The sequence below is a fragment of the Manis pentadactyla genome, chromosome 1 (assembly GCF_030020395.1).
Source record: "Manis pentadactyla isolate mManPen7 chromosome 1, mManPen7.hap1, whole genome shotgun sequence".
Classification (NCBI taxonomy): Eukaryota; Metazoa; Chordata; class Mammalia; order Pholidota; family Manidae; genus Manis; species Manis pentadactyla.
In genome coordinates this window covers 10,925,441-10,949,746 of record NC_080019.1, presented here as the reverse complement: position 1 = coordinate 10,949,746, position 24,306 = coordinate 10,925,441, and the positions used below count along the sequence as shown (strand labels likewise).

General features: G+C 37.2%; 1 protein-coding gene and 1 long non-coding RNA gene across 4 annotated transcripts in view; one reads left to right on the top strand and one right to left on the bottom strand.

The window, feature by feature from the left end:
• ADAM28 (ADAM metallopeptidase domain 28) overlaps positions 1–10,809 on the top strand; it is a 65,578-nt gene extending 54,769 nt beyond the window's left edge. The window contains exons 19-24 of the mRNA XM_057486887.1: positions 2,740–2,848; positions 3,723–3,801; positions 4,373–4,438; positions 4,927–4,992; positions 5,871–5,933; positions 6,461–10,809. Of these exons, the coding sequence (XP_057342870.1) occupies positions 2,740–2,848; positions 3,723–3,801; positions 4,373–4,438; positions 4,927–4,992; positions 5,871–5,933; positions 6,461–6,481 (404 nt within the window). The 3' untranslated portion in view covers positions 6,482–10,809. The remainder of the gene's footprint in view (positions 1–2,739; positions 2,849–3,722; positions 3,802–4,372; positions 4,439–4,926; positions 4,993–5,870; positions 5,934–6,460) is intronic.
• LOC118914346 (uncharacterized) overlaps positions 1–17,511 on the bottom strand; it is a 69,798-nt gene extending 52,287 nt beyond the window's left edge. The window contains exons 1-5 of one of the 3 annotated variants that reach the window (XR_008992134.1): positions 17,185–17,511; positions 16,406–16,536; positions 15,156–15,425; positions 14,274–14,318; positions 13,222–13,333 (exon numbers count right to left, since the gene is read on the bottom strand). This is a non-coding gene — a long non-coding RNA (uncharacterized LOC118914346). Of the gene's footprint in view, positions 1–13,221; positions 13,334–14,273; positions 14,319–15,155; positions 15,426–16,405; positions 16,537–17,184 lie in introns of those variants that run through there. The other 2 variants (XR_005025569.2, XR_005025571.2) reach the window with 2 other exon arrangements.
• Positions 17,512–24,306: the final 6,795 nt, after the last annotated feature.

Genomic DNA, 24,306 nt, shown 5'->3' with positions numbered 1-24,306 from the left:
CCCTTTCCTTAACTTTATTTCATCTTTAAAACAAAAATTCTTGAAAGAGGTGTTCGGCTTGTTAATTTTTAGCCTTCTTTCTCAAACATCCTTACAGGATGTTTAAATCTATAAAATTTCCTCTAAGAACTCCTTTGGTTACAGATCATATGGTAAATGATATTTTTCACTGTCATTGGTTCAAATTATTTTTTTGATTTCCACTTTCTTCTTTGACCCTTGAAATGTTTACACATATATTTCATATGTTTGCATGTGCAGATTTTCTAATTCTTGTTTAATTAACACTTAGCATAATTACATAAGGATCAGAGAATGTACAGTGTTGAGAAAACATTGAAATTTGTTCAGACTTGTTTTATGGCTCAGCATATCCCCATATTTGTAAGTATTCTGTCTGGGCACACAAAAAATATGTATTCTACATTTGTTAGGTGCAGTATTTTCCATATGTTTCTATGTAGTTTGTGAATTGTGTGCACATATATTAATACTAATATCCTGTTTGTTTGTTCTATCATTACTAAGCCAAGACTGTTAACACATCTCACTGTAACTGTAAATTAGGCTATTATTTCTGGTTCTATCAGTCCTTTTATATTTTGAGGCCATACCATTACCTCCATGAAAGTGTAGAATTGTTACGTCTTCCCCGTGAAGTGACACTTTCATCATTATAAGTGCTTCTGTGTATCTCCAGTCTTCTTACCTTTTAAAGTTGATAGTTCCTAGAGACTAATGTAGCCGTACCATACTTTGGGCCTCCTCTGCATGGATATAACATTTCTCATACTTTCATCCTTTCTGAATCCTCATTTTATATCTGTCTTACATGTGTTTTATATCTCATTTTCATAAAGCACACAAATATGTAATTTTAGTTACACAAACTTTTTTTTAAAACTGGAGTTCTTAGTCCATTTAAGTTAAATGTAATTACTGATTACTTGGGTGTAATCTGTAATCATATTGTTTTTATTTCTCCTGTTTTTTCTCTACTTTCTTGATTTCTTGTGGACTTACTGATGATTTTAAGCATTCTATTTTTCATTCCATTAATTGGAGATTTTGCATTTATTTTACATTCCTTTAGTGGCCATCATAGACAGTTCTGCTTTTTTTTAAAGTAGAAATGACCATTTTAGAGCAGTTTTAGGTTCACAGCAAATTGAGCAGAAAGTACAGAGGTTTCCTATATGCCCCCTGCCGCCAACACGCACAGCCTCCCCTACTATCAACATCTCCCACCAGAGTGGTACATTGTTACAGCCAACGACCTACACTGGTACATCATTGTAACCCAAAATCCATGGTTTACATTAGGGACACTTCTGCTTTATTGACTTTTCATTCCTTTCTGCATTTTTGAACTTTTATCTAGGTTCATTTTCCTTTCTGTCTTTCTGGGTTCCTGCCCTCTCACTAATCTCCCAAAATAATTTCCTCCTATGTTTTTAGTATTTACATGCTTTTTAGAAAGATGTTTTTCTTCAGCAAGAATTTAATATTTGTTTTTTGTTGGAGAGTTGGTCCAATTTTCTAGACCACCATTACCAGAAAGAGAAGGGGCTGTACTTTCTCTTCAATTATTTCCATCTTCAACTGCAAACCCACTTCCTGTTATGCTGGTCTCCATCTGTCTTATACCCCAACTACACCTCCAGACCACATCCTTTCAAATTAGGGGTGTTTGTGAAGGTCTGCCAAGTTCCTCTTTATTTCCTCTGGTACCATATCCCTCTCTTGAAAACAGTTACAATACTGACATTAGCGCAAATACATTTTTTCCCCCATTCTGAACATACCTATACAATATCTGACAGAAATGCCCCAGAACTTTATTTCCTTTGATTTTTAGAGTTGGCATTTTTATGGAGGGTGTAGAGTATTAGATATCCAAATTGTTATTATCTTGCCTGGAATTCTACTGCTGATGCATCTACCTCTGTCTGAATGTAGGCATGTGCACACTTGTGAATTTTTCTTGCATTTACACACAAATAAATCTCATTATTGATGTGCTGGTCTCTCTCTGTAATAAGAGAGCAGTCTCTGTTTGCCTCGCTCTTCAAACTTGCACCTCCTTGTCTCTGTGGTTTCGGATTATTACAAGAGAAGCAGATATTTGAGACAGCAAGAGATTGAAGTTATATACATTACTTAGATTAGTAGGTAAAAGAGAAAACACCAGGGAGCCCCAGAAAATTTGTTGGAATCGTTCCCTAATTCACAAGGTCACGTAATTTGTGTCCGTAATAACTTCAAGAATGGGCCAAAACAACAGTAGGACACGCACTGGTATCCTATCAATTCTCTTATTCACATCTCAGCTCCTTATTTGCTGCCACAGAAACATGATTTCAAGGCTTCAGTTTCTTTTTCCCGCTTTGATCCCAAAGCTGAGAGTTAATCATGCCTCACCCCTCTTTACTCCGCATTCTGATTTCCTGGCCCATCACTTTCCGATGATTACAAACATCATTCTGAGAATTTTTAGTAGCATGATGCTTTTCATATTTCGTACTTCATACGGGTTTCCCTTTATTTCCTTGTCTAAGTAATATTACAAGAATCATGACCCAAATACGTTTTGGTTTTACTGGCTATGAGATTCTTCCGGGGAATGCATGTCAGCCAGAGAAAGGGGGATGGCATTCGTGATAAACAAAGAAGCGAGGACCGGTGTGATGAACCTGTGGATTTCTCACGGCCTCACCAGCCCGGCTCTCTCCGTGGCAGACTTCTCCATCGTGGTTGGGGTGCTCTTCCCCATGGCCATCGTCCTCATAGTGGTCGCCATAGTGAGCCGACATCAAAGCACCAGAGGAAAGCAGAAGACAGCCCAGAGGTAGGCTTTTCTCCTGCTTTGCATAATTTTTGGCTACTCATTTACTTTCAATTCAAAGATAGGATCCAAATTCTCAAGTTTAACTTTGGTTTATTTCAAATACTCAGAAAAAAGTACAGTTACATTCCTCTTTTACTGGGAAATCCTTTACAGCAAGATGTGTTGTACCTGTTGTGCATCACCGTATTTATCATTGATAGAAGTAATAATAACTCTCATTGTTAAAGACTTTTGCACTCCTAAGAATATAATATCTAACCTTTATGGCCATTATCCTAGGCTAAGTCCTTTTCCATATATTATTCATTTAATCCTCACAGGAACTTCACGAGGTAGTAACTATTATGTCCAGTTCATAGACAAAAAGGTCCCACAGGCTCAGGCACTTTACATTTTTACTGATGTGGACACAGAAACTCAGAAGTTAGTAAACCCGTTCCAAGTCCTATGAAGGAAGCGATGGAGTCTTGGTTTGCATCTGCATTGGTCAGTCTTTCAAACGTGTTTTTGACACTACATGGTCTTTCTAGAATTTTTTTAAAGAGTGAGTTACCCACCCATAACAGGCTTTTAATAAATATCGAATGAATAAAATAAATAATTAACTGAAAGACATCATTTAGATAAAAGTTGCATCCAACGCCATCATGATTAGGCTTTAGGACTCTGTAAAGAATCGAAAGGAAACTCAGTGGTGGTGATTGTGAATCAAAGAGCAAGGAAACCTGAAGAATGTACCAGGGAGCAGATTGAAGCACACTCAATGACCAAGGGTGACACAAGGGCAAAGACAATCGGCAAATATCTCTTGAGTTTCTCTTGCATGCTGAAGGAACTGCTAAGGCAGTTTTTGTGATATTCTTCCACATTACAGGCCACTGTCTCCTCCTGGCATCAGGCCACGCAAACAGAAGAGGAAACCAGAGTCAGTGAAGGCCGTTCAACCCCAGGAGGTGAACCATAGCCTGAGCTGCGCTTGCCGTGGGCCCTGGTTTGTGATCTTCCCACTGTCATGTCCTGAGCACCTATCATTTCCTCTCAGCAGCATTTTACAAATCCAGCCCTCTAGTTAGCAGGTAGTAAGGATCGGGGGCTCTGTAACTACACATTTCGAAATTTCTCCTTTGCCTTTCCTTAAATGCAAAAGAGTCTCCCTAGATTGGAGAGGCTGCTTTGGTGGGGTTCACAAAATGCAAAGAGAGTAAACAGGACAAGGATGGCAAATGCCAGATGTCTTTCTCTCTCTCTCACTCTGGGTTGATTCCTTATTCCTCTTTTCCCAGTAAAGACATGTAATATGTATGGAATATGTATAACCTTTAATTAAGGTTTTGGTGGAAATTACCAGTCCTTCTACTAGGTCTGGACGCAGCAGAATGCAGCAGCTCTGGGATGGCCCATCCACTCTCTCGGAGTCATCTTAGTACTGATCTCCCTTGTCTGGGAAGGACTGCTTACTTGGAAGCTGAACTTGGAAATGGATAGTTTCATTTAACAATTTTTTGGGTTTGTTTTTCTTTTTAGATGAATCAGATGAATCTTCCTGCACCTGATCTGCCAGTAGAGAGCAATGAGCCTCCAGATTCTTTTGTGAGTTAGCAACTTTGAAACAACACTTCCAGTCTATCCTCAAGGAAATACTGCTGACAGACATTATCCACAATGCCCAGTTAGTTCCACAGAAGGAGGTTGGAATCTGTGTGAATGTTAATATAAAATATAGATTTGCCTGCAAAAATTCTTTGACAATCCAAAATGTGAGAATGTGTGCCTCTCCAATTATTCTCCTTGATTTACCCCTAAACCTGAATTACTAGGTCTGAAAAGCTGAAAACTCATTACTGGAAAGGTATCAATCTGCTTCAAAGAGTGCCCTCTCCATTGTTTGTCTGCTGGCATTAGGTTTATTCTGAATTGTACGTCTACCCCTAAATGAAAGCAATTGAGCTTTCAGTTTAGAGTATTCTCATGAGTAGGGTCATAAGTTCTCCATTTCTGAAAATGATTTAAGCCTTTCCATAAGCACCCCTGTTTTCAAGGCCCCACCTTTGAATTAAAATGTTTTACCTTCTTACTAGCTAAATACGAAGCCAGATTTTCCACCACCACCGATTCCTACGTTTGTATCATCTTCCTCTTTCCTTGTAAGTATCAGATGGTCACTGGTGATTTTTAAAATGTCTCTAATGCCCCATGTGACTTGTGTCTCTGAATGTATGAGTTCTTTATCAGGATATGTATTCCCTAGGCTTTCCTGAGATGTCATGGCACAGAGGTATATCTAAGAAAGCAAGACCTATTTACTATCTATAAATTAGTATGGGTATTAATTTTTTATTATTAAAAAATAGGTCTATGGTTATATAATTGTGAAGAAATAATAGTTCTGCTGTATGAGGTAAACCATCTCCTTCAAAGGGTGGCTTCTACATGCTCATTTTAGACAATATAAAATTTTCTTTCAAATTATATTTTACTTTCTTATTTATTATAGATAGAAAGACCTGAATTAGGGCTTTCTGTAGGTGGTAGGGTATGAAAACAGACCACGTAAAGGCAAACCTGGAATACAAGGCAGGTGTTCATCAAGTAAAAGGAGGAGTTCATCCACTCAGTTACTGAGCATGTTTCCTCATTCTCTTCTGCTTATACTTGGGACTTTGTGGTCAGTAAATAAGAAAGAATTAACATTTAAGGCCATTTTTTAAGTCTGTTTACACTTTGGGTGGAAAAGCAAGTCATATACCTACAGGCCGCTGAATTCCTCACGTATTATTTGTGCCAAAGTGGGTAATACAAACAAGAAGAATATGGTCAGGGGGAAGTGAAGGGGATCACAGTTGTTAAAGTGGGGGGAAGATCCATTGACTACATAGTTGGAATTTGAACTAGACCCTGAGATTTGGGTAGAATTTACATGAGTGATGAGGAGGCAAGACATGATTTAAATAAGGAAATAAATGTAGCTAAGATGGGAAATGCTTAACACTTTTAATGACCTATTATTTGGTCCCTACTACAGCATCAAGACACAAATGCTCTTCCCTCTACTGTTTTTATGGATAAGCCCACGTCTGCCCCAGAGGTAAGAGATGTAAGCCCAACTATTATAATAACGTAGCGCACCCCTAGAATTGAGGAGAGAGGCTGCCAGGTCTTCCTTGAAGAAGTTCATCAAGAGCAACAGCTGTGTGCCTGCTGGACGGGCACTAGCGTACGTCTTCCTTGTTATTTTGGCGAATGACCAAGATGAGGCCGATGGAAAGGTCTTAGCTAGAAAGTGATGATCATCCCCAAATTCTTCATTTCCGCAGAAATATTCCTCAGAGAGGGTGGGATGGAGGAACTTTACCATAGCATAAGTACCAGGATCTCCCAACTCTTCTGAGCCTGCACCCTAATAAGCAGATGGATATTTGGATCCCAGGGCGATTTTCTCCCCTTTCTCTACCCTCCCACGTTGCTGCTCCTTCACCACGATGTATCAGATAACCTCTAAAATACAAACTGTGACTAGAGAGACTTGATTTTAATTTTTTAACAGTTCAAATTGATAGGATATCTACATTTTTTTGAAAAAAGTTTATCATTGAAGAGTTTTGTCTTTTTTAGGGCTCCAACCCAAATGTCTGAAGCAATGGCTAAGCAAGGATTGATGGGTAAATGACCAGCTTGGAAGATTGGACAATCTGGATGGATGAGAAATACACTTACTTTCTCACTATTATTTGCTCTTGATACCTAAGGAGGATAACATTTTTCGATTCACGTTATACTTTGAAGAAATTAAACATAATTTTCCAGGAGAGACGTACTTTTGAGAATCTATGAATTTAAATTTTCTATTCTCCATACTCATGGGGAGGAAGATGATTCTAAAGAAACAGCTATGAAACTGAAATCCCTAATTAGATGATTTTCCTAGCCATGCCCCCCTTCTTTTTTTTACTATAATGGTGACAAATGTTTGTTCAAATGTTGTGCACACCTTGATTTTTTTTTTTCATTTTCGTAGGAATTAATTTACCCTCTAATGAAAACAAAAATAAGAAGTCACAGGAAATGGAGGGATGGGAAAAAATTTTACATTCATTATTAGATGACTAGCACCATCTTGGTTGTTCTAACCATTAACCTGTCAAATTAGAACCCTCAGTTAAGGAGAAAATTATATAAACATTCTCTGATATACATATCACTTTCCTACATTATTGTCCATGATCCTTGTGCCATTTAGTATTTGAATAAAACTTTTGCTAATTATAATTTTTTTCATAGAAATCTGTATAATTCAGTTACTGGCAAAGTTAAAGTAAATTTTGCTTTCTAAGTAGAGAAAGTTTTAGCTGAATTAATTATAACATAAATCAGAGGTTGTTGACTGGTGGCCTGCAGGACATTACTGGACTGCAGATTTATTTTACTTGGCCTGAATGATTTTGGCCACAAAGTATTTTTAAATGTTTTGAATTTATTGCCAATATTTAAAAATCGGGACATCTTGCATAAACATCCAGATTTCCAGCTTTTTAAAAGTAATCAAATGGTTTGTCAACCCTAGAATCACATTGCTCATAGCAACCATCAGCTTAGTTGACTGGTAATGGAGCAAACATTTTTGGTTGCCTACCAAAAAAAAAAAAACCCACATTCTTTCTTGCTTTCAGAACCCCCGTTTTGTTCAGCTGTCCATATTTTAGAAAAGACAATCCTAACTCTACCTCACAGATAAATCTCAATCACCTAAATCAATCAAAATAATCCCATTTCCCTTACCAGTAGTTATTTTGGAGCTGAGTTTATAACAACCCCCACCTCTGGGGTTTTTTTGCCAATGCGGCAACAGAGGATATATACTGGGGAATTTCTAGGAAAGATAGATAACCTTCTCCTTTTTCAGGATGTTGGCATCTGGATATTCTATCTGGTATTGTTGCAGCCATGCTGTAAATCTGAGGGCAAGACTGATGGGCTGAATAAGATAGAGTAGAAAGATAGGAAGAATAAAAATTGTTCTTTTAATGAAATTATTGAAATGGTAGACTGATAACTGCTGGAGTCCCCTCACATTTTGTTGAGACTTCTTATTGTGTGATCAATAAAATTTTCTTACTATTTAAGCTATTTTGAGTTAGGTTTTCTCTTTACTTGCAACAAAAAATGTCATCCTAACAAGTAAAGTAGATGGCTTCATTATTAGGGCACTGGCATTCTATGCCATTATTATCAATATGTTTTTTATACCTGCCCCATTTTTAGCACCTAGCCTCTCTAAGTCTTCCTTTCCACCAGGGACTTGCCCACAAGAAGTTCATCAGCCTTTGCAGTGTGAGTTTCTAGATAATTCACTCAACCCTTTAAAGTAAAGCTCAATGCCCAGCAAACCCAAAGTGATATATCAAACCTCTCTCATGGTAGCAGTCTTTCTGTCTATGTGGGAGTTGACTCGAGAACATATTAGGAACTATAGCTCTATCTGCAGTGCGGGGTTTTGGAAGACCCCGCCCTAACTCAAAATAAATCCCTATTTCCAGTAAGGCCAATCGTATTTGTAATGGGCCTATGAATCTTTGCTCTGTTTTTGTTTGTTTCTGTGTTTTAATTCCTGTCCCTGTCTCATTCTTTTTAATAATGATGAAATGGAAATATTGAAGCCATGAATTTTCAATTAACTACCTATATCACCTAAGCTAGAAAAAAACGTGTTCTCCGGAAGTAGCATCTGAATATTCCTGTAGATTCTGAAATCATGGCACTGGATCCCTGAGGAAGAGAAAACTCAGGCCCCTTATGGAGACAGATGTCTTGAGGACAAAGGAAAACCACTCTCTTACCTCAAGATTTTGTTTCGCATTGAACTGAATTGTAAAGCAAATTTAGATGGCTTAAAGCAGGCTTTGAATTCACAGTCCTCTTTCCAAACTAGATCTGCAATTTACTACCTTTAAGGGAATTCCAGACACATGATATTTAACCATCTCAGGTATGCCACCAAAGCCTATTTTTATAATTAGTTATTTCTACCTTCTCTACTTAAAAAAAGATTAGACTACAGTCTTTTGCAGGTGCTCTACAACTGGAATGCCACAGGATTTCTTGGAATACTCCTCAGCACCTCACCAAGTTACTGCTTATATGAATTTTGGGAATACCTTTAACTTTGTATGAAATACTGAAGTTTGCATGAGAAAGAAAGCAAATTTTAGTTGCAATCAGAAATTATGGAAAGGGTAGAGTTACATTATTATTTAAGTTGGTAATAATGACACTTATGTGATAAGGAATTGAAGGTGGCCTCTGGCCAATAGCCAGTGAGGAACTAAGCCCTTCAGTCCAGTGCCCCTTCAGGAACTAATTCTGCCGGCAATAATGAGTTTGGAAGCATTTCCTGTCCCAGTGGACATGGGAGAGTGAAACTGTGTGAGAGAAACTGAAGAAGACTCAAGTTAAGTTTTACCCAGTTTCTGCAAACACAGGAACTGTGACATAGTCAATATGTGTTCTTTTAAGCTGCTATGAGTTGGGAAAATTTGTTATGCTGCAATAGACAACTACTACAAGGCAGGTAGATATCAAATGTTTCAAATATTCCAGACAGGTTTAGGCAGAATTAACCACTGTACTTAACAGAACTTCCATCACTGCAAACCTTTTCCCTGTCTTTCTCTATATATTCTCTTTCATTTATTTTTCTCTCCTTTTTAGAAGTACCGATTATCTGCTCGAGATCTTTAGTATCCAATCTTCTCATGTATCACGTTCTGTCTCACTTTTGCTTGCCTATCTACTTAGTATTTCTGGGGAATTCCCCAAGTTTATCTTCCAAATTTTTGACTATGCTCTATCCTGTCAACCCTCCTTTTTGCTACTTTTGAGGCAATTTATAATTGTTTCTTCTATTTTCTTATTAACATTCTCTTTTTCCTATCTCACATTAGTATTATAAAGGCCTGCCAATGAATTGTTTTTGCCTTTTGTTTTCAGAATTTTACTTTTCAGTTTAAATGAACAAAGTAAATTCTGTCTAAACTTTATTAGTGTTTCTAAAAGTAACTGTTTTTAGAAGTACATCCTTCTTCAGCCCCTGGAGTTCTCTGCTTCCAGTCTTTCATAGACACAATGTTTCATAGGTGTTACATTGCTATTTTTCACTTGTCTTACCACCTTTTTATTTTAAAAGTTCTATCTTGGCACATAATATTCTCACATTTTATATATTTGATGATAAAATCCATCTCTTGAGCTAAAGAACTTTGGTACACTAGCATATTGGTGAAATCTACCATCTTTACAGATTGTAAACTGTACAGTCCTCTTATCTATAGGCACAGTGTTGTACATATCATCTCTAGATCATAGTCATCTTGCATAATTGATAGTTTATGCCTGTTGATTAACAACTTCCCATTTTCCCTTCCCAACGCGTCAACCACAATTCTATACTTTGCTTCAATGAGTTTGACTATCTTAGATACCTTATATAAATGGAATCAAGTGATATTTGTCCTTCTATGATTGGCTTATTTCACTTAACATAGTGTTCTCCAGGTTTAACCATGTGGTTGTATGTAACAGGATTTCCTTCCTTTTTTAAGACTGACTGATATTCCATTGTATGTATATACCACATTTTTAAAAATCCATTCATCCAATGGTAGACATTTACCTTGTTTCTATATTTTGAGAATTGTGAATAGGGTAGTAATGAATGTGGGATTGAAGATATCTCTTCAAGATCCTGATTTCAATTCCTTTAGATAGATATCCAGAAGTGGGATTTGGGGATCATGTTATAGTCTTATTTGTAATTTTTTGAGGGAGCTCCATGCTGTTTTCTGTTGTGGCTGCATCAATTTACATTCCTACCAACAGTACACATGGGTTCCCTTTTCTCCACATTCTTGTCAACTCTCATTTTCTCTGTTCTTTATTATAACCATTCTAACGGGTGTGAGGTGATGTCTCACTGTAGCTTGATTTGCATTTCCTTAATAATTAGTGATGACCAACACCTTTTCATGTGTCTATTGGCCATATGTATGTCTTCTTTGGAAGGATGTTTACTAAGGCCTTTCGCCCATTTTAAAATCTGGGGGGAAAATCTGGTTATCTGGATTTTTAAAATATATATAATTACAAAAGACTTACATTTAAGCTAATTTCAAATTTACAGTCCTGTGGCATTAAGTAAATTAACAACATTGTGCAATCATCACCACTACCCGTTTTCAGAACTTGTTAGTTACCTGAACAGAATCTCTGTACCCATTAAATAACTGCCCATTACTCCTTTCCCCAGCCCCTGATAATCCCTATTCTACCTTCTGTCCATATGAATTTGCCTGCTGTATGTACAGGCATACCTCATTTTAATAAAGTGTGCTTTAAATTTATGCTTTGCAAATAATGTGTTCTTTACAAATTGAAGGTCTGTGGCAACTGCTTGAACAAGTCTGTTGATACCATTTTTTCCAACAACATTTGCTCACTTTGTGTCTCTGTGTCACATTTTGGTAATTCTCAAAGCATTTCAAACTTTTTCATTATTATTATTGTATTTGTTATGTCATTTGATGTTACTCTTGGGTCAAATGTAAGATTTTATGAACTGCGCCATGTAAGACGGCAAACTTAGTAACTGTTGTGTGTGCTCTGACTCTTCCACTAACCAGCCACCCCCCCATCTCTCTCCCTCTCCTCAGGCCTCCCTATTACCTGAGACAGAGCTATTAATAATCCATTATAATCCAATAATAGCCCCTCTGTGTTTAAATGAAGGAAGAGTCACACTTCTCTCACTTTTAGTCAAAAGCTAGAAATTATTAACTTAGTGAAAGCAGAGATAGGCCAAAAGCTATGCCTCTTGCACCAAATTTTTTGCCAAATTGTAAAGCAAAGGAAAAGTACTTGGAGGAAATTAAAAGTGCTATTCCAGTAAACCCACAAATGATAAGAAAGGGAAACAGCCTTATTATAGTGATATGGAGAAAATCTGAGTGGTCTGGATAGAATCAAACCAGCCACCACATTCCCTGAAGCCAAAACCTAATCCAGGGCAAGGCCCAAACTCTCTTCAATTCTATAAAGGTTGAAGGGGAGGAAACTAAACAAGAAAAGTTGGAAGGAGGCAGAGGTTGGTCCATGAGGTAGAAGGAAAGAAGCCGTCACCAGAGCAGAGAAGTGCAGGTGAAGCAGCAGGTGCCGATGCGGAAGCATCATCAAGTCATCCAGAAAATCTAGCAAAGGTAATTCATGCTACACTGAACAACAGATTTTCAGGGTAGATGAAACAGCCTTCTATTGGAAGATGAGGTCATCTAGGACTTTCACAGGTAGAGAGAAGTCAATGCCTGGCTTCAGAGTCTCAAAGGACAGGCTGACTCTCTTGTCAGGGGCTAATGCAGCTGGTGATTTTAAGTTGAAGCCAATGTTCATCCCATTCCCCAAATCCAAGGGCTCTTGAGAATTATGCCAAATCTACTCTATCTATGCTTTCTGAATGGAACAACAGAGCCTGGGTGATATAGCACATATGTTGACAACATGATTTACTGAATATTGTAAGCCCACTTTTGAGAACTACTGCTTAGAAAAAAAAAAGATTACTTTCAAAATATTACTTCTTGTCAACAAAGCATCTGGTCATCCTAAAGCCCTGATGGAGGTTTCCAACTCATCTCTGATAGCCATGAATGTTGTTTTCATGAATGTTGTTAACACAACATCCATTCTGCAGTTCCTGGATCAAAAATGTATATCACTTCTCAAGTCTTCTTGTTTAAGAAATACACTTTGTAAGTGTGGGTAAAATTGCAATATTTCCAGAATCTCCTGGCCTTAGTGCATCTCCATATCAATAGGTGTTCCCAAGGGGTGGAGAGACATAGTCCATCTCCATATCAATAGGTAATTACAAGGGCCAGCAGAGCATATTTAGACCAGACAGGCTGGGTGGGGTCTCTTCTTCTGAGGCTGGGTTACTAGAGACACCAGAGAGCAGAAGTGGACGACTCCTTGTAAGAAATAAATGGGTTTCTTCCACTTTATTTCTCCCTTTGACTGATTTCCATTTCAAAGGTACTTTGCCCAGAGATTTCCCCGCACACTTACAGTAAGGTTATATCTACCATAGATAATGATTTCTCTGATGAATGTAGGAAAAGTCCATTGAAAATCTTCTGGAAAGGATTCATCATTCTAGATGCTATTAAGCATATTTGTGATTCATGGGAGGAAATCAAAAGGCCAACATTGGCAGGAGTTTGGAACAAGTTAATTCCAACCCTCATGGATGACTTTGAAGAGTTTAAGACTTCAGAGGAAGAAATAACTGCAGATGTGGTGGAAATAGTGAGAGAACTAGATGTGGCTAGTTGCTGCAGTCTCAGGATGAAACATTAGTGGATGAGGAGTTGCTTCTTACGAATGTGCAAAGAATGTGGTTTCTTGAGATGGAAACTACTCCTGGTGAAGACGCTGTGAAAACTGTTGAAATGACAACAAAGGACTTAGCATATTACACAAACTTAATTGATAAAGCAGCCATAGAGTTTGAGAGGAGGGACTCCAATTTCAAAAGAAGTTCTGCTGTGGATAAAATGCTAATAAACAGCATCGCATGATACAGAGAAATCATTCATCAAAGGAAAAGTCAATTGGTGCAGCAAACTTCATTGTTGTTTTATTTTAAGAAATTGCCACAGCCAACCCCATCTTCAGCCACCAACTCCGGTCAGTCAGCAGCCATCAACATTGAGGCAAGACCTTCTACTAGCAAAAGATTACAACTCACTGAAATCTCAGATGATGATTGGCATTTTTTAGCAATAAAGTGCTTTAAGGTATGTACTTTCTTTTCAAACATATGCTATTGCACACTTAATAGGCTACAGTATACTGTAAACATAACTTTTGTATGCAATAGGAAACCAAAAAATTCATTTTACTCTCTTTATTGTGGGATTCGCCTTATTGGGGTGGTCTGTAACCAAACCTGATTTATCTCCAAGGCATGACTACCCTTAATATAAGTGGGATTATACAGTCTTTTTTTTTTCTTTCATGAAGCTGGCTTGTTTCACTTAGCATAATATTTTCAAGGTTCATCCATGTTGCAGAATGTATTAGAATCTAAAGCTGGATAGTCTAATATCATTTAAATATATTTATTTTCTGCTAGAAACAACTGGAGACCATTTCTTATAATCTACATCTTCATTCACATTAACATTGTTTTTAATTCTTGCTTATTTTCTAGCCAAATAATTCCCTTTACACTTTGTTTTAATCTGTACTTCTTTGATGGTAAACATATTTTTGAGAATTTGACTCAATGTATTCCTAGTATTTTACAATCTTGTTTTAAATCAGAGGAATTTCTATCCTCTTCTTAACAAGAGCCATGTCTAAAGTTTCTTAGCCTCACCTAGTATACATGTCAGTTCAATGTTGAAATCCTTGGCATGCAACTCTGGTGGGAATAATAACAAAGAAGTTCAGAAATTTATCCTAAGTGAAAAACAAGGTTATGACAATATGACTATAGATAATGGCCTCCTCTTCATGTTCCAGTAACTTCTGAGAAAGATGTGTCAGCCTCTGAACTGCAAAAGTTGTTTCATTTCTCAGAGAAAAGGCCCCCAATTCACAGGCCAAGTGTTATGAGTCAGCATAGCATTTTCCCCTTGTAAATCAATGTGTTCACCAATTTGGCTTTCTAAACACTTTAGCTGCTGTGAAATAGCTCACTGAGATTTGTGTGTCTTTTGGGACATGTAACTATAATTGGAGTGGAATCTATAGGAGGTAGTTCTAGGCAGGGCCGAGCAGATCCAACAGGAAGCTGAAATGTTGGATAGGGAGCCAGGGAAAGTCAGGAGAAAATTCAGTGGAAATGCACAGGAGAGAATACAAAAAAAAGTAAAAACAAACAAGCAAACAGAAAACTCCCCAAAACCATTATGTGAGGAGGCAGACAACACGCAGGTATAAAGGCAGAGACAGTTATGTTGGCTTTGCCAATAAGAAGCTTTTTAAAGACTTCAAAAAATAATTTAAACTCTAGGCATTTTAAATTTCCTCATCAATGAAATAGAATTAACAATTCATGAATTGTCAATTTCCAAAGAGGATTTTCTAAGAAATGTATAAAGGCCATATGAAAATACAAAAAGGAAAAAAGAACAGAAGAAAGATGTCCCTGATCTAGAAAGGTAGATGATATGCATTTACCAATTACCCATCCATAAGATGACTCCATTCTGGTTCTTTTTAGTTGCTTTTTCTGAAATTGATTTCTGTATCTTACCTTTTTTACTGTGTGTATTTCTCTTCATTGCCTCTCAGATTAATCTTCAATCTTGCTCCATGCCCTCGTTAGCAGCAGGATGCTAGCATCTGTGTAGTCTTTGCCCTGTTTCCTGGAAACCCATACCTTCATATTCATGGCTGACTTCCATCTGGCAGGAGTAGGTCTTCCAAACCACAATGCTGATACAGCTTATTTGATGCAAACTGTATATATATTCTTGCAGTGTGTTTACTCTGTGACTCAGGGTTGAATTAAAATGCCTGTGAACTGCAAAAAAAAAAGGTCAGAGGTGAATCGCTTCTCTGTACAGGGTTCTATTTCACACGTCTTTCAGCAAGAAGTAGGGCAAAGTTACTTATTATTTGCACATATTTCACTGGTGAGCCTCTATTTTTCTTGGTGTTTTATTTATCACTGAAGTTCTTTGAGAATTTGTTTCCATAGCCCTATTCAGCTTTCTCCACTTACATTAGGTCTAAATCTCAGCGAGAGCTATGGGTTAAATCAAACACTGTCCTAGATCTGAGGTAGCCATGTGCCCTGAATTGATATTTTGAGATCAGTGAGTACTGAATCCACAAAGCTATTAGGACAAAATGAAATCATAGCGAAGTCTGATAATTTAAAACAAAATCAGAATATCGTAGAGTAATAACAAAAGTTTACATTTGTAAGGCACAATATGATTCATACAAGTTTGTGGATATATGTGTATGTGTATATATGTACGTATATACAAATTGTGTGTATGTGTATGATTTCACTTAATCCTCACAACAATCCTATGTAAATAATCATTTTCCTTATTTTGCAGATGGGAAAACCAAGATAAACATGAGAATAGGTGAATTTTTTCTTCACGTCACACAACTTGTAAGTGTTGGAATAGAGACTCAAATCCAGCTATTCTGAATGCATGTTTTTATTTTCTTCTATACAATAACACTACCTGCAACAGTACTTATTTTGCACAGAAAGGCATATTTCATATTATAGTACTAAGTATGGAAATTCCATTTTATTTCCAGCTATAACTTCTTTTACACAATGTTACTAGTGAAATTTTATCTGGTGTTATAGTCAAGGCCCTCAAATATCTATTCTCAATGAAAATCATTTCTAAATTTTCTCCCCATTTTTGTGACTAGCAATTAGCACAGAGCCTAGAAAGTACTCATCAAGTCTTTGTTTAACAACAAAAGTTCCATCAAGATTCTGGATTTATACATTGGGCAACTTACACTTACCAGGTTGTTTTCTTTTGTTGTTAAATCAAACATTTACAAAATTGCCACTTTACTCTACTGACAGGAGGGACAGAAATTTTAACCTCTTTCTCTGCTGTCCAGGGACTTACAATCTCCTTCTAGAGACTGACCTAAATAAATATGGAAATAAAATAATCACTGAAATAGAGACAAATTCCTAAACCAAGGGCACAAGGGAACAAAGAGGAAATATCTGGGGAAAAGGGAAAGAAAAGTTTCTCAGGGAGAAGCCATTGAAATCTTAAATGACAGGTGGTTTAAAGGGTTTAAGGAGGAAAGGGCACACTAGGGAGATAATAAATTTCAATAATAGCATTAGGAAGTAGTGACTCATCGGGGTCACTGAGGTTAGGCTGGACCAAAACATTTCTTAATTTATTTTTAATGAGTCCTTTTATATATTTTTATATACCATACCACCCTTCATTACACATACAAACACAGTTGTGTGTACATAAATGGAGATTTTAAAAAGTATAACAAAAGAAAAGAACAACACTTACGAGAATTAGAAAACAAGAAAGCCAGAAAGTTACAGAAATAATAAGGCCACCGGGCAGATGAGACCAGCAATATGTCAAACATTCAGCCCTCCATGGTTACTAAGGAGGAGTTCCAAGTCTTACTCTAAACTATCTAAAGACAAACAAGAAGTAAGCAAACAAGAGAAGTAAACAGGATTGACAGATTTATGTTTATAAAGTAAAAACAGCCTATTGAGAAGGATGATAAAACCACATAAACAGAGAAAAACTAACCAACCAAATAAGTCAATGGTCCTTCCTGTTTCTGAGACCTGAAAGTAGTTCTGAGGATGGTGTTGCTCTGGGACAGAACTTGGAAATGCTGACTCTGCTCCCTTGCTGGGCTCTCAGCCTGCCAGCCCCTAGGTATTCCACAGATGCAGACTCTTGGCTGCTTATTCTAACCACGGTCTGGTCACGCCCAGTAAGTGCAAACCTCAGCAGGGAGCATTTGTGTCAGCTCACAGTGGGGCCCAAACTTTCCACCCCTAACGCTTATCCCTTGGCGGGGTACCTATTTCTAACTTGAGTTGTATACTGTGAATTGAGAAACGAAGTAATCGCTCTTTCTCGACCTAGGATCTCAAATCATCCCTGAACAAATAGGTATTTTCACCCCTTTTAAGAGTACTTAAGGGAACTTCTTAAAATGTACATTTAAAAAAACTTAGGTATCCAACCCATTTTCTAATGTGAACCTCTTGTACATCTAATTCTTTCTGTGATTTATAACTTCATTTATTTCATCAATACCAACTAACTATTTTTAACTCTCCTTAGTTAGTTCTCCTTCCATTACTACCAATAATTATTCTAAGTCCTCTCTTCTTATCCCAAACCTCTCACCCAAACCACTAATTCCTATCCTCATATTCTTAGAATAGGTTTCTTCCTTGAACAATCAAAACCATCATGGTTTCTCCCATAACAAAATATAGAATTTGAAATCATTAGTTCTCATATCAAGTACCTCTTCTACTTAAGGACATATATTACAGACCCTCTGTGTAATTTGAAAGAAGTTGTTTAACCTCGAGTCATCTATAAAATGGGAATTGTAATCTTTGACACAACTACTTAGATCTTTTATGATGATCAGATAAGATAATGTATATAAAAATCTTTACATTTTAACAGATTATTGTATCTTTCATCCATCTTGCTGTTCTATTTTCATTTTTATTTAGTTGGACAATATTTAAACATCCACCCCAAATCATCAAATATAATTTATTATGCAATGTTCTAGAATGTTAAGTTATAAGTTTTATGGGAACAAATTCTCTGTGGTCAGGATATTGGCCATTATCTCCTAGTTTTATGATCATAATTAAGTCCTATGTTTAGTTAATCCTTGGATGTTGTATTTGTAAGGTCCATATATATGTCATTCCTCTTTTCCTCCAGATGCATCAAGTAAACAAACTCTGCACCATTTCCATAATTTTCATTTAAATTTGCAACTGAGGGAATTTAATGTCTTAAAACATAATAGCTTTATACTGTGACATTGATTAGATTTTGTGTCACTGCATGACCATTAGTTATATATGTTTCTATTCTCAGTTCATTGAGAACCTGATCTTTTTTTTTCTTACAGAACCATTTCTAAGCTCATTGGATTGATATTTTATGGTCAGTATGTAGAATATTACAGTATTTGTTCTCTTACCCCTGTAATGATTTTATTTGTGTTCAATTCTGCTTGGAGAAAAACAAATAGCAATAAAGTTATATATAATTTTCATCTGCTGAAACTCAATATTGAAAGTGTTCTTTACAAAATAATGATTCTATTTTTATTGAGTTATAATTGACATACAATCTTATATTAGTATCAGCTGTGTAATGTGACTTGATATTTTTATACATCACAAAATGACCACCTTAATAAGTCTAGTTACCATAAAAAGTTATTTTAATATTATTCACTATACTCTCTATGCTCTACATTACACCCCATGACTTATTTATTTTATAAATGGAAGTTTGTACATCTTTATCCTTTTCACCTGTTTTGCCTGTCCTCCAACTCCCCTTCCCTATAGCAATCACCTACTTTTTTCCTGTATCCATGTCTGTTTTTGCTCTGTTTTGTTTTTTAGATCCCAATTACAAGTGAAATCATATAGTATTTGTTTTTCTCTGACTTATTTCACTTAGCAAAAAGCCCTCTAGGTCCATCCATATTGTAACAAATGGCAAGATCTCACTTTTTAATGGCTGAGTAATATTCTATTGTATATATACCATATCTTCTTTATCCATTCATCTTTTGGATAATTACCCACAGTTGGAATTACTGAAATGTATGATATGTCTATTTTTAACTTTTTGAGGACCTTGCCTACTGCTTTCCACAGTGGCTGCACCAGTTTACTTTCCCAACAATGCATGAAAGTTCCTTTTCTCCACATCCTTGCCAATGCTCATTATTTCTTACCTTTTTGGACAGGTGTGAGGTGATACCTTCTGGGTTTGGTTTGCATTTCCCTAATGATTAGTGATGTTGAGCATCTTTTTATGTGTCTGTTGGCCATCTGGATGTCAGCTTTAGAAAAATGTCTATTCAGGTCCTCTGCCCATTTTTTAATTGGGTTGTTTGTTTGATTGTTTGCTATTGAATTGTATGAGTTCTTTATGCATTTTGGATATCAACTCAATATCGGATATATTGTTTACAAATATCTTCTTCTACACGGTAGGTTGTCTTTTTGTTTTATTGATGGTTTCCTTCACTGCACACAAGCTCTTTAGCTTGATATAGTCCCATTTGTTCATTTTTGCTAATCTTGTCCTTGCCTGAGGAGGTATATTCAAAAAAATATTGCTAAGACTGATGTCAAAGAGTTTTCTGTCTGTTTTGTTCTAAGAGCTTTATCATTTCAGGTCTTCAATTTAAGCCTTTAAATCCATTTTGAGTTTAGGTTTGTACGTGGTGTGAGAAGGTGGTCCAGTTTCATTCTTTTGCACATATCTGTCCTGTTTTCTCAATGCTAAGTAATAGTGATTCTTGACCAAAAGTGAGCACTGCAGTAATCTATATTACTTAGAATAAAAGGGCCCCATTTTATACTAACAGAATCTGAACATAGGAGGAAGGAATTAAGACAAGCAGTTTTTAAATAAATTCTAGAGATAACCATGAAGTGTACTCTTAGTTAAGAACCAAAGATTTAATGGGACTATCTCAGCCATCATTTGCCACCTATATCTAATTTCTGTTATTGATCTTGATTATGCATGTAAATTAGCATCAGGACTAGCAAAAATAATTCGAATACAAAATAGTTTTAAATATGTATGTTTTTCTGTACTCTCAATTTCTTATCCAAAGCACTGGAATTAAATTCTAAACATAGGCTGTTTCATTGGTGCTACTGATAAAACCTCAGAGTTAGAAGAAAACCAAATTTAAATATTAAAAACAAAAGCAACAGACTACATTTTGAAATCAGCTTGTAAATAATCAAGAACAAGCAACAGACTTGAGACTATTTTTTTTTTTCTCTTGGTGCTTGCTGAACAAAAAATTCGTGTAAGAATATCAAGCATGAATAAGAAAATGTAGGCAACTGTGGCAGAACCCTAAGCAGTTTGAGGTAATATCAACTGCAGTGAGCAGTCAAGTTTCATTCATGGACCTATACTGACACATCATTATTACTCAAAATACATAATTTACATCAGGGTTCATGCATTCAGTGGGTTGGACAAATGTATAATGATAGGTATATACCATTATAGCACCATACAGAGTACTTTCACTGCCCTAAAAATCCTCTTTGCTCTGAAGATTCATTCATCTTCCCCCACCGCCAGCCCCAAGCAACCACTGATCTTCTTCCTGTCTCAACAGCTGTCCTTTTTCCAGAATGTCCTATCATTGGAATCATATAGTATGTAAACTTTTCAGATTGCCTTCTTTCGTTTAGTAATAGACACTTAAAGTTCCTCTATGTCTTTTCACCCTCAATAGCTCATTTCATTTATGCACCGATAACACTCCATTTTCTGAATATACCACAGTTTATTGAGCCATCACTACTGAAGGCCATCTTGGTTGCTCCCAAGTTTTGGCAATTCTGAAGAAAGCTGACATAAACATTTATGTTCAGTTTTTTTTGGCTAACATGAGATTTCATTCATTTGGATAAATACCAGTATGTGATTGCTTGATGGCTGGATTGTATGATAAAGGTATGTCAGGACACATTTTCTTCCAAAGTGGCAATACCATTTTGCTTTCCCAGCACTGAGTGAGAGTTCCTGTTGCTGCACATCCTTCCCAGCTTTTGGTGGTGTCAGGTTCTGGATAGGTATTTACTGCTACCCCATTGTCTTTTTATTTGCAATTCCTAGTGATCGGGATGCTGAGCATTTTCATATATTTATTTGCCAGACATAGCTCTTTGAACTGAACCAGGTGCTTTTTATTTTGTTGCAACTAGAGTACTACCACAATAGAAATTAATATTTGAATCTTCTCATTTCTCCCCCAATGGGGAATCCTCCACACTGTCCCACCCCACCCTGCGTCAGTTGACTTCAAGTCACCTTACCTTCAGCTGTTTGTGGGACTCTGGGTGACAACATCTCCCGACTAAAGATGCATGAGCTGTTCAGTTTAGACTTCTACTTTCTTCTTAAAACACCAAATGGAGAAGCGAAGAGGAAGACAGGAAGCTAGGCTGATAAAAATAGCTTTTATACTAAGAAGGAGTTTTGAAGGATCCTCTCAACTGAATGATATAATTCGAAGAAAATTTAATGACAAAAGAAAACATGTGTACCTTGTTTGCATTGCAAAAATAAACCCAGCTATTTCAAGCAAATTGCTGATGTGGCACATTGTTCCTTTTCTTTAGTCCCAGAAGAACTTAAGAAAACCAGAAGAGTCCCCTGGAGCATGTGGAGCCCGGGAGGGTTAGTTTGCACACTTCTGGGTGTGGCTTTGGCTCGGACCAGGAGGCAATGTGGTCAATCTGTGATGGGGTCAAAGAAGAGTAGGAAGTATTATTGTGCTTTTCTGGCTACCTGCCGGTTTTCCTTGGCCACACAGCACTTTCTGTGTACCTATGGCACAGGACCAGTCCAGGGGGCTGGGGAATAACATTAGGGCAGTAGAGAAACCTTGGGCAGGGTGAAGCCAAGGGAAGTGGGACCATTTCCCGCAATTGCCTTCTCACGCTACCCCCTCTAAACTGACAAGGGAAGTAACATATAAGGAATTTAATTTCCTAATGCTGCTTCTCTAAAAGTAAAATGTATGACCTCAGAGCTGTCTGTGGGTAGGGAGATACTAACTGGTTCCTGTGGTATCTAAAGTTTTCTACTCTGTGGGAAATTCATCAACTCTCCACTCCCTGCCCTTCTCCATATTCATTGCTTAATAAGGCATGCAGTGGCAAGAGAAAATATACACCATACAGAGAGCATTTTCACTGCCCTAAAAATCCTTTGTGCTCTGCAGCTAAATTCACCCTAACCCCTGGCAACCGCTGATCCTTTTACTTTCTCCAAAATTGCCCCTTTTCCAGAGTGTTATATAGTTGGAATCATACCATATATAACCTTTTCAGACTGGCTTCTTTCACTTAGTAATATGCATTTAAGGTTTCTCTGTGTCTTTTCATGCTTGAAAGTTCATTTTGTTTAATCACTGAATAACATTTCACTTTCCGAATATACCATAGTTTACCCATCCACCTACTAAAGGACATCTTGGATGCTTCCAAGTTTTTGCAATTATGAATAAAGCTGCTATAAACATCCATGCTCAAGATGTACATGTGGGAGTTGGGGTGGGTTAGTTTGCAGACTTGTGTGTGAAGTTGGCTTGGGGAACAGGAGGCTGTGTGGTAAATCTGTGAGAGGGTAAAAGAGAAGTAGAATGCATTTTGTGCTGCTGACTAGGGAATTAACATCAAAACAGACTTTAAGTAAGAAAAAAACCAAAATAAATACTTAAAAATTAAAATTATAAAAATAAGGAAAAAATGAAATGGCACATAGAAAAATAAGAAAGGAAATTAAAAGTCATAATTTGATAATTTGGAAAGAAAAATTAAACTGATAAACCTTTACTAACTTTACCAACATCAAGTAAAAAGAGAAAGCAGAAATTAATGATATCAAGAATAAGAGAGATGACATCACAACAGCTCCTTAAACATTAAAAGAATAATAACAAACTAGTATGAAAGCTTTATGGTAAAAGAAAATTCAGCAGCTTAGATAAAATTTTAAAAAATTCCTTAACATTGAAAAATTTCCTGAAAACCAATTTAATCAGGAAGATGGAATAGATGTACTTTTCCTTACTTCTTGCATGAAGTGCAACTAAAAACCCTACATGGAATATATATAATACACGTAATAAGGCTCAGAAAAGTGGAGAGAAGACAGAACGTCCAGGACCTTGTGATACAGGGAAGGGTATTGTGGTCAGCTTTCTGAGTCTTCTTTTTCGCCCAGATTAGATCTGAAGAAGCCAGCAACCCGGAAATGTCAGTGAACATAGATAAGAAAAGCCCCATAAATTCTGTTCACTTTAGCCAAAGGGCCAGGAACAAGACAGGCTAGCAACACATAAAACGTTTAAGCACTAAATGCTCCTGTGGGTAGAATTGCAATATTTCCAGAATCTCTCGCCTGGCCTTAGTGCATCTGCGTGTCAATGGGTGTTTCCAAGGGATGAAGAGAGGTAGGCCATCTCCATGTCAATAGGTAATTACAAGGGTCAGGGAGGGCACATCTGGACCGGAGGGGTTGGGTGGGACCTCTTCTTCTGCAGCCGGGTCACGAGAGACATGGGAAAGCAGGAGTGGACTGCTTCTAAGAAATAAACGGGTTTCTCCCACTCTATTTCTCCCTTTGACTGATTTCGGTTTCAAAGGTATTTTGCCCCGGGATTTCCCCCCTCGAATTACAGTTCCACTCTAGCCAGACTCTACAGAAATATTTGTGGCAGTACTACTACTATAGTGGCAAAGGATGAATGGAGAGTCTAGGTCACCACAGCTTGCCAGGCTGTCCCAGGCCTCTGGTCCCCATTCTGGGGCAGTGTCAGACAAGGCTGAGCAGACATCTGGGTCTTATGTTCCCACCAGGTGGCAGTGAGCATGACAAATCCCCTACCCTTGGTCTCAGTGGAGATGAGGTAGAGAGCCTCGACTAATACTGCTATCTGGCAATAATGATGGCTCCCCCCTCACTCACTGCTGAGGGATTATCAGAGGGGTCTCAATGGAGAGTTAAGACTTTCACCACCGCCCAGGCATAACTAGGTGACCTTCGCTAACCTAGGTGTCGATAAGGGCATGTGGGGAGCAGTGAGAGAGAGCCTCCTACCCT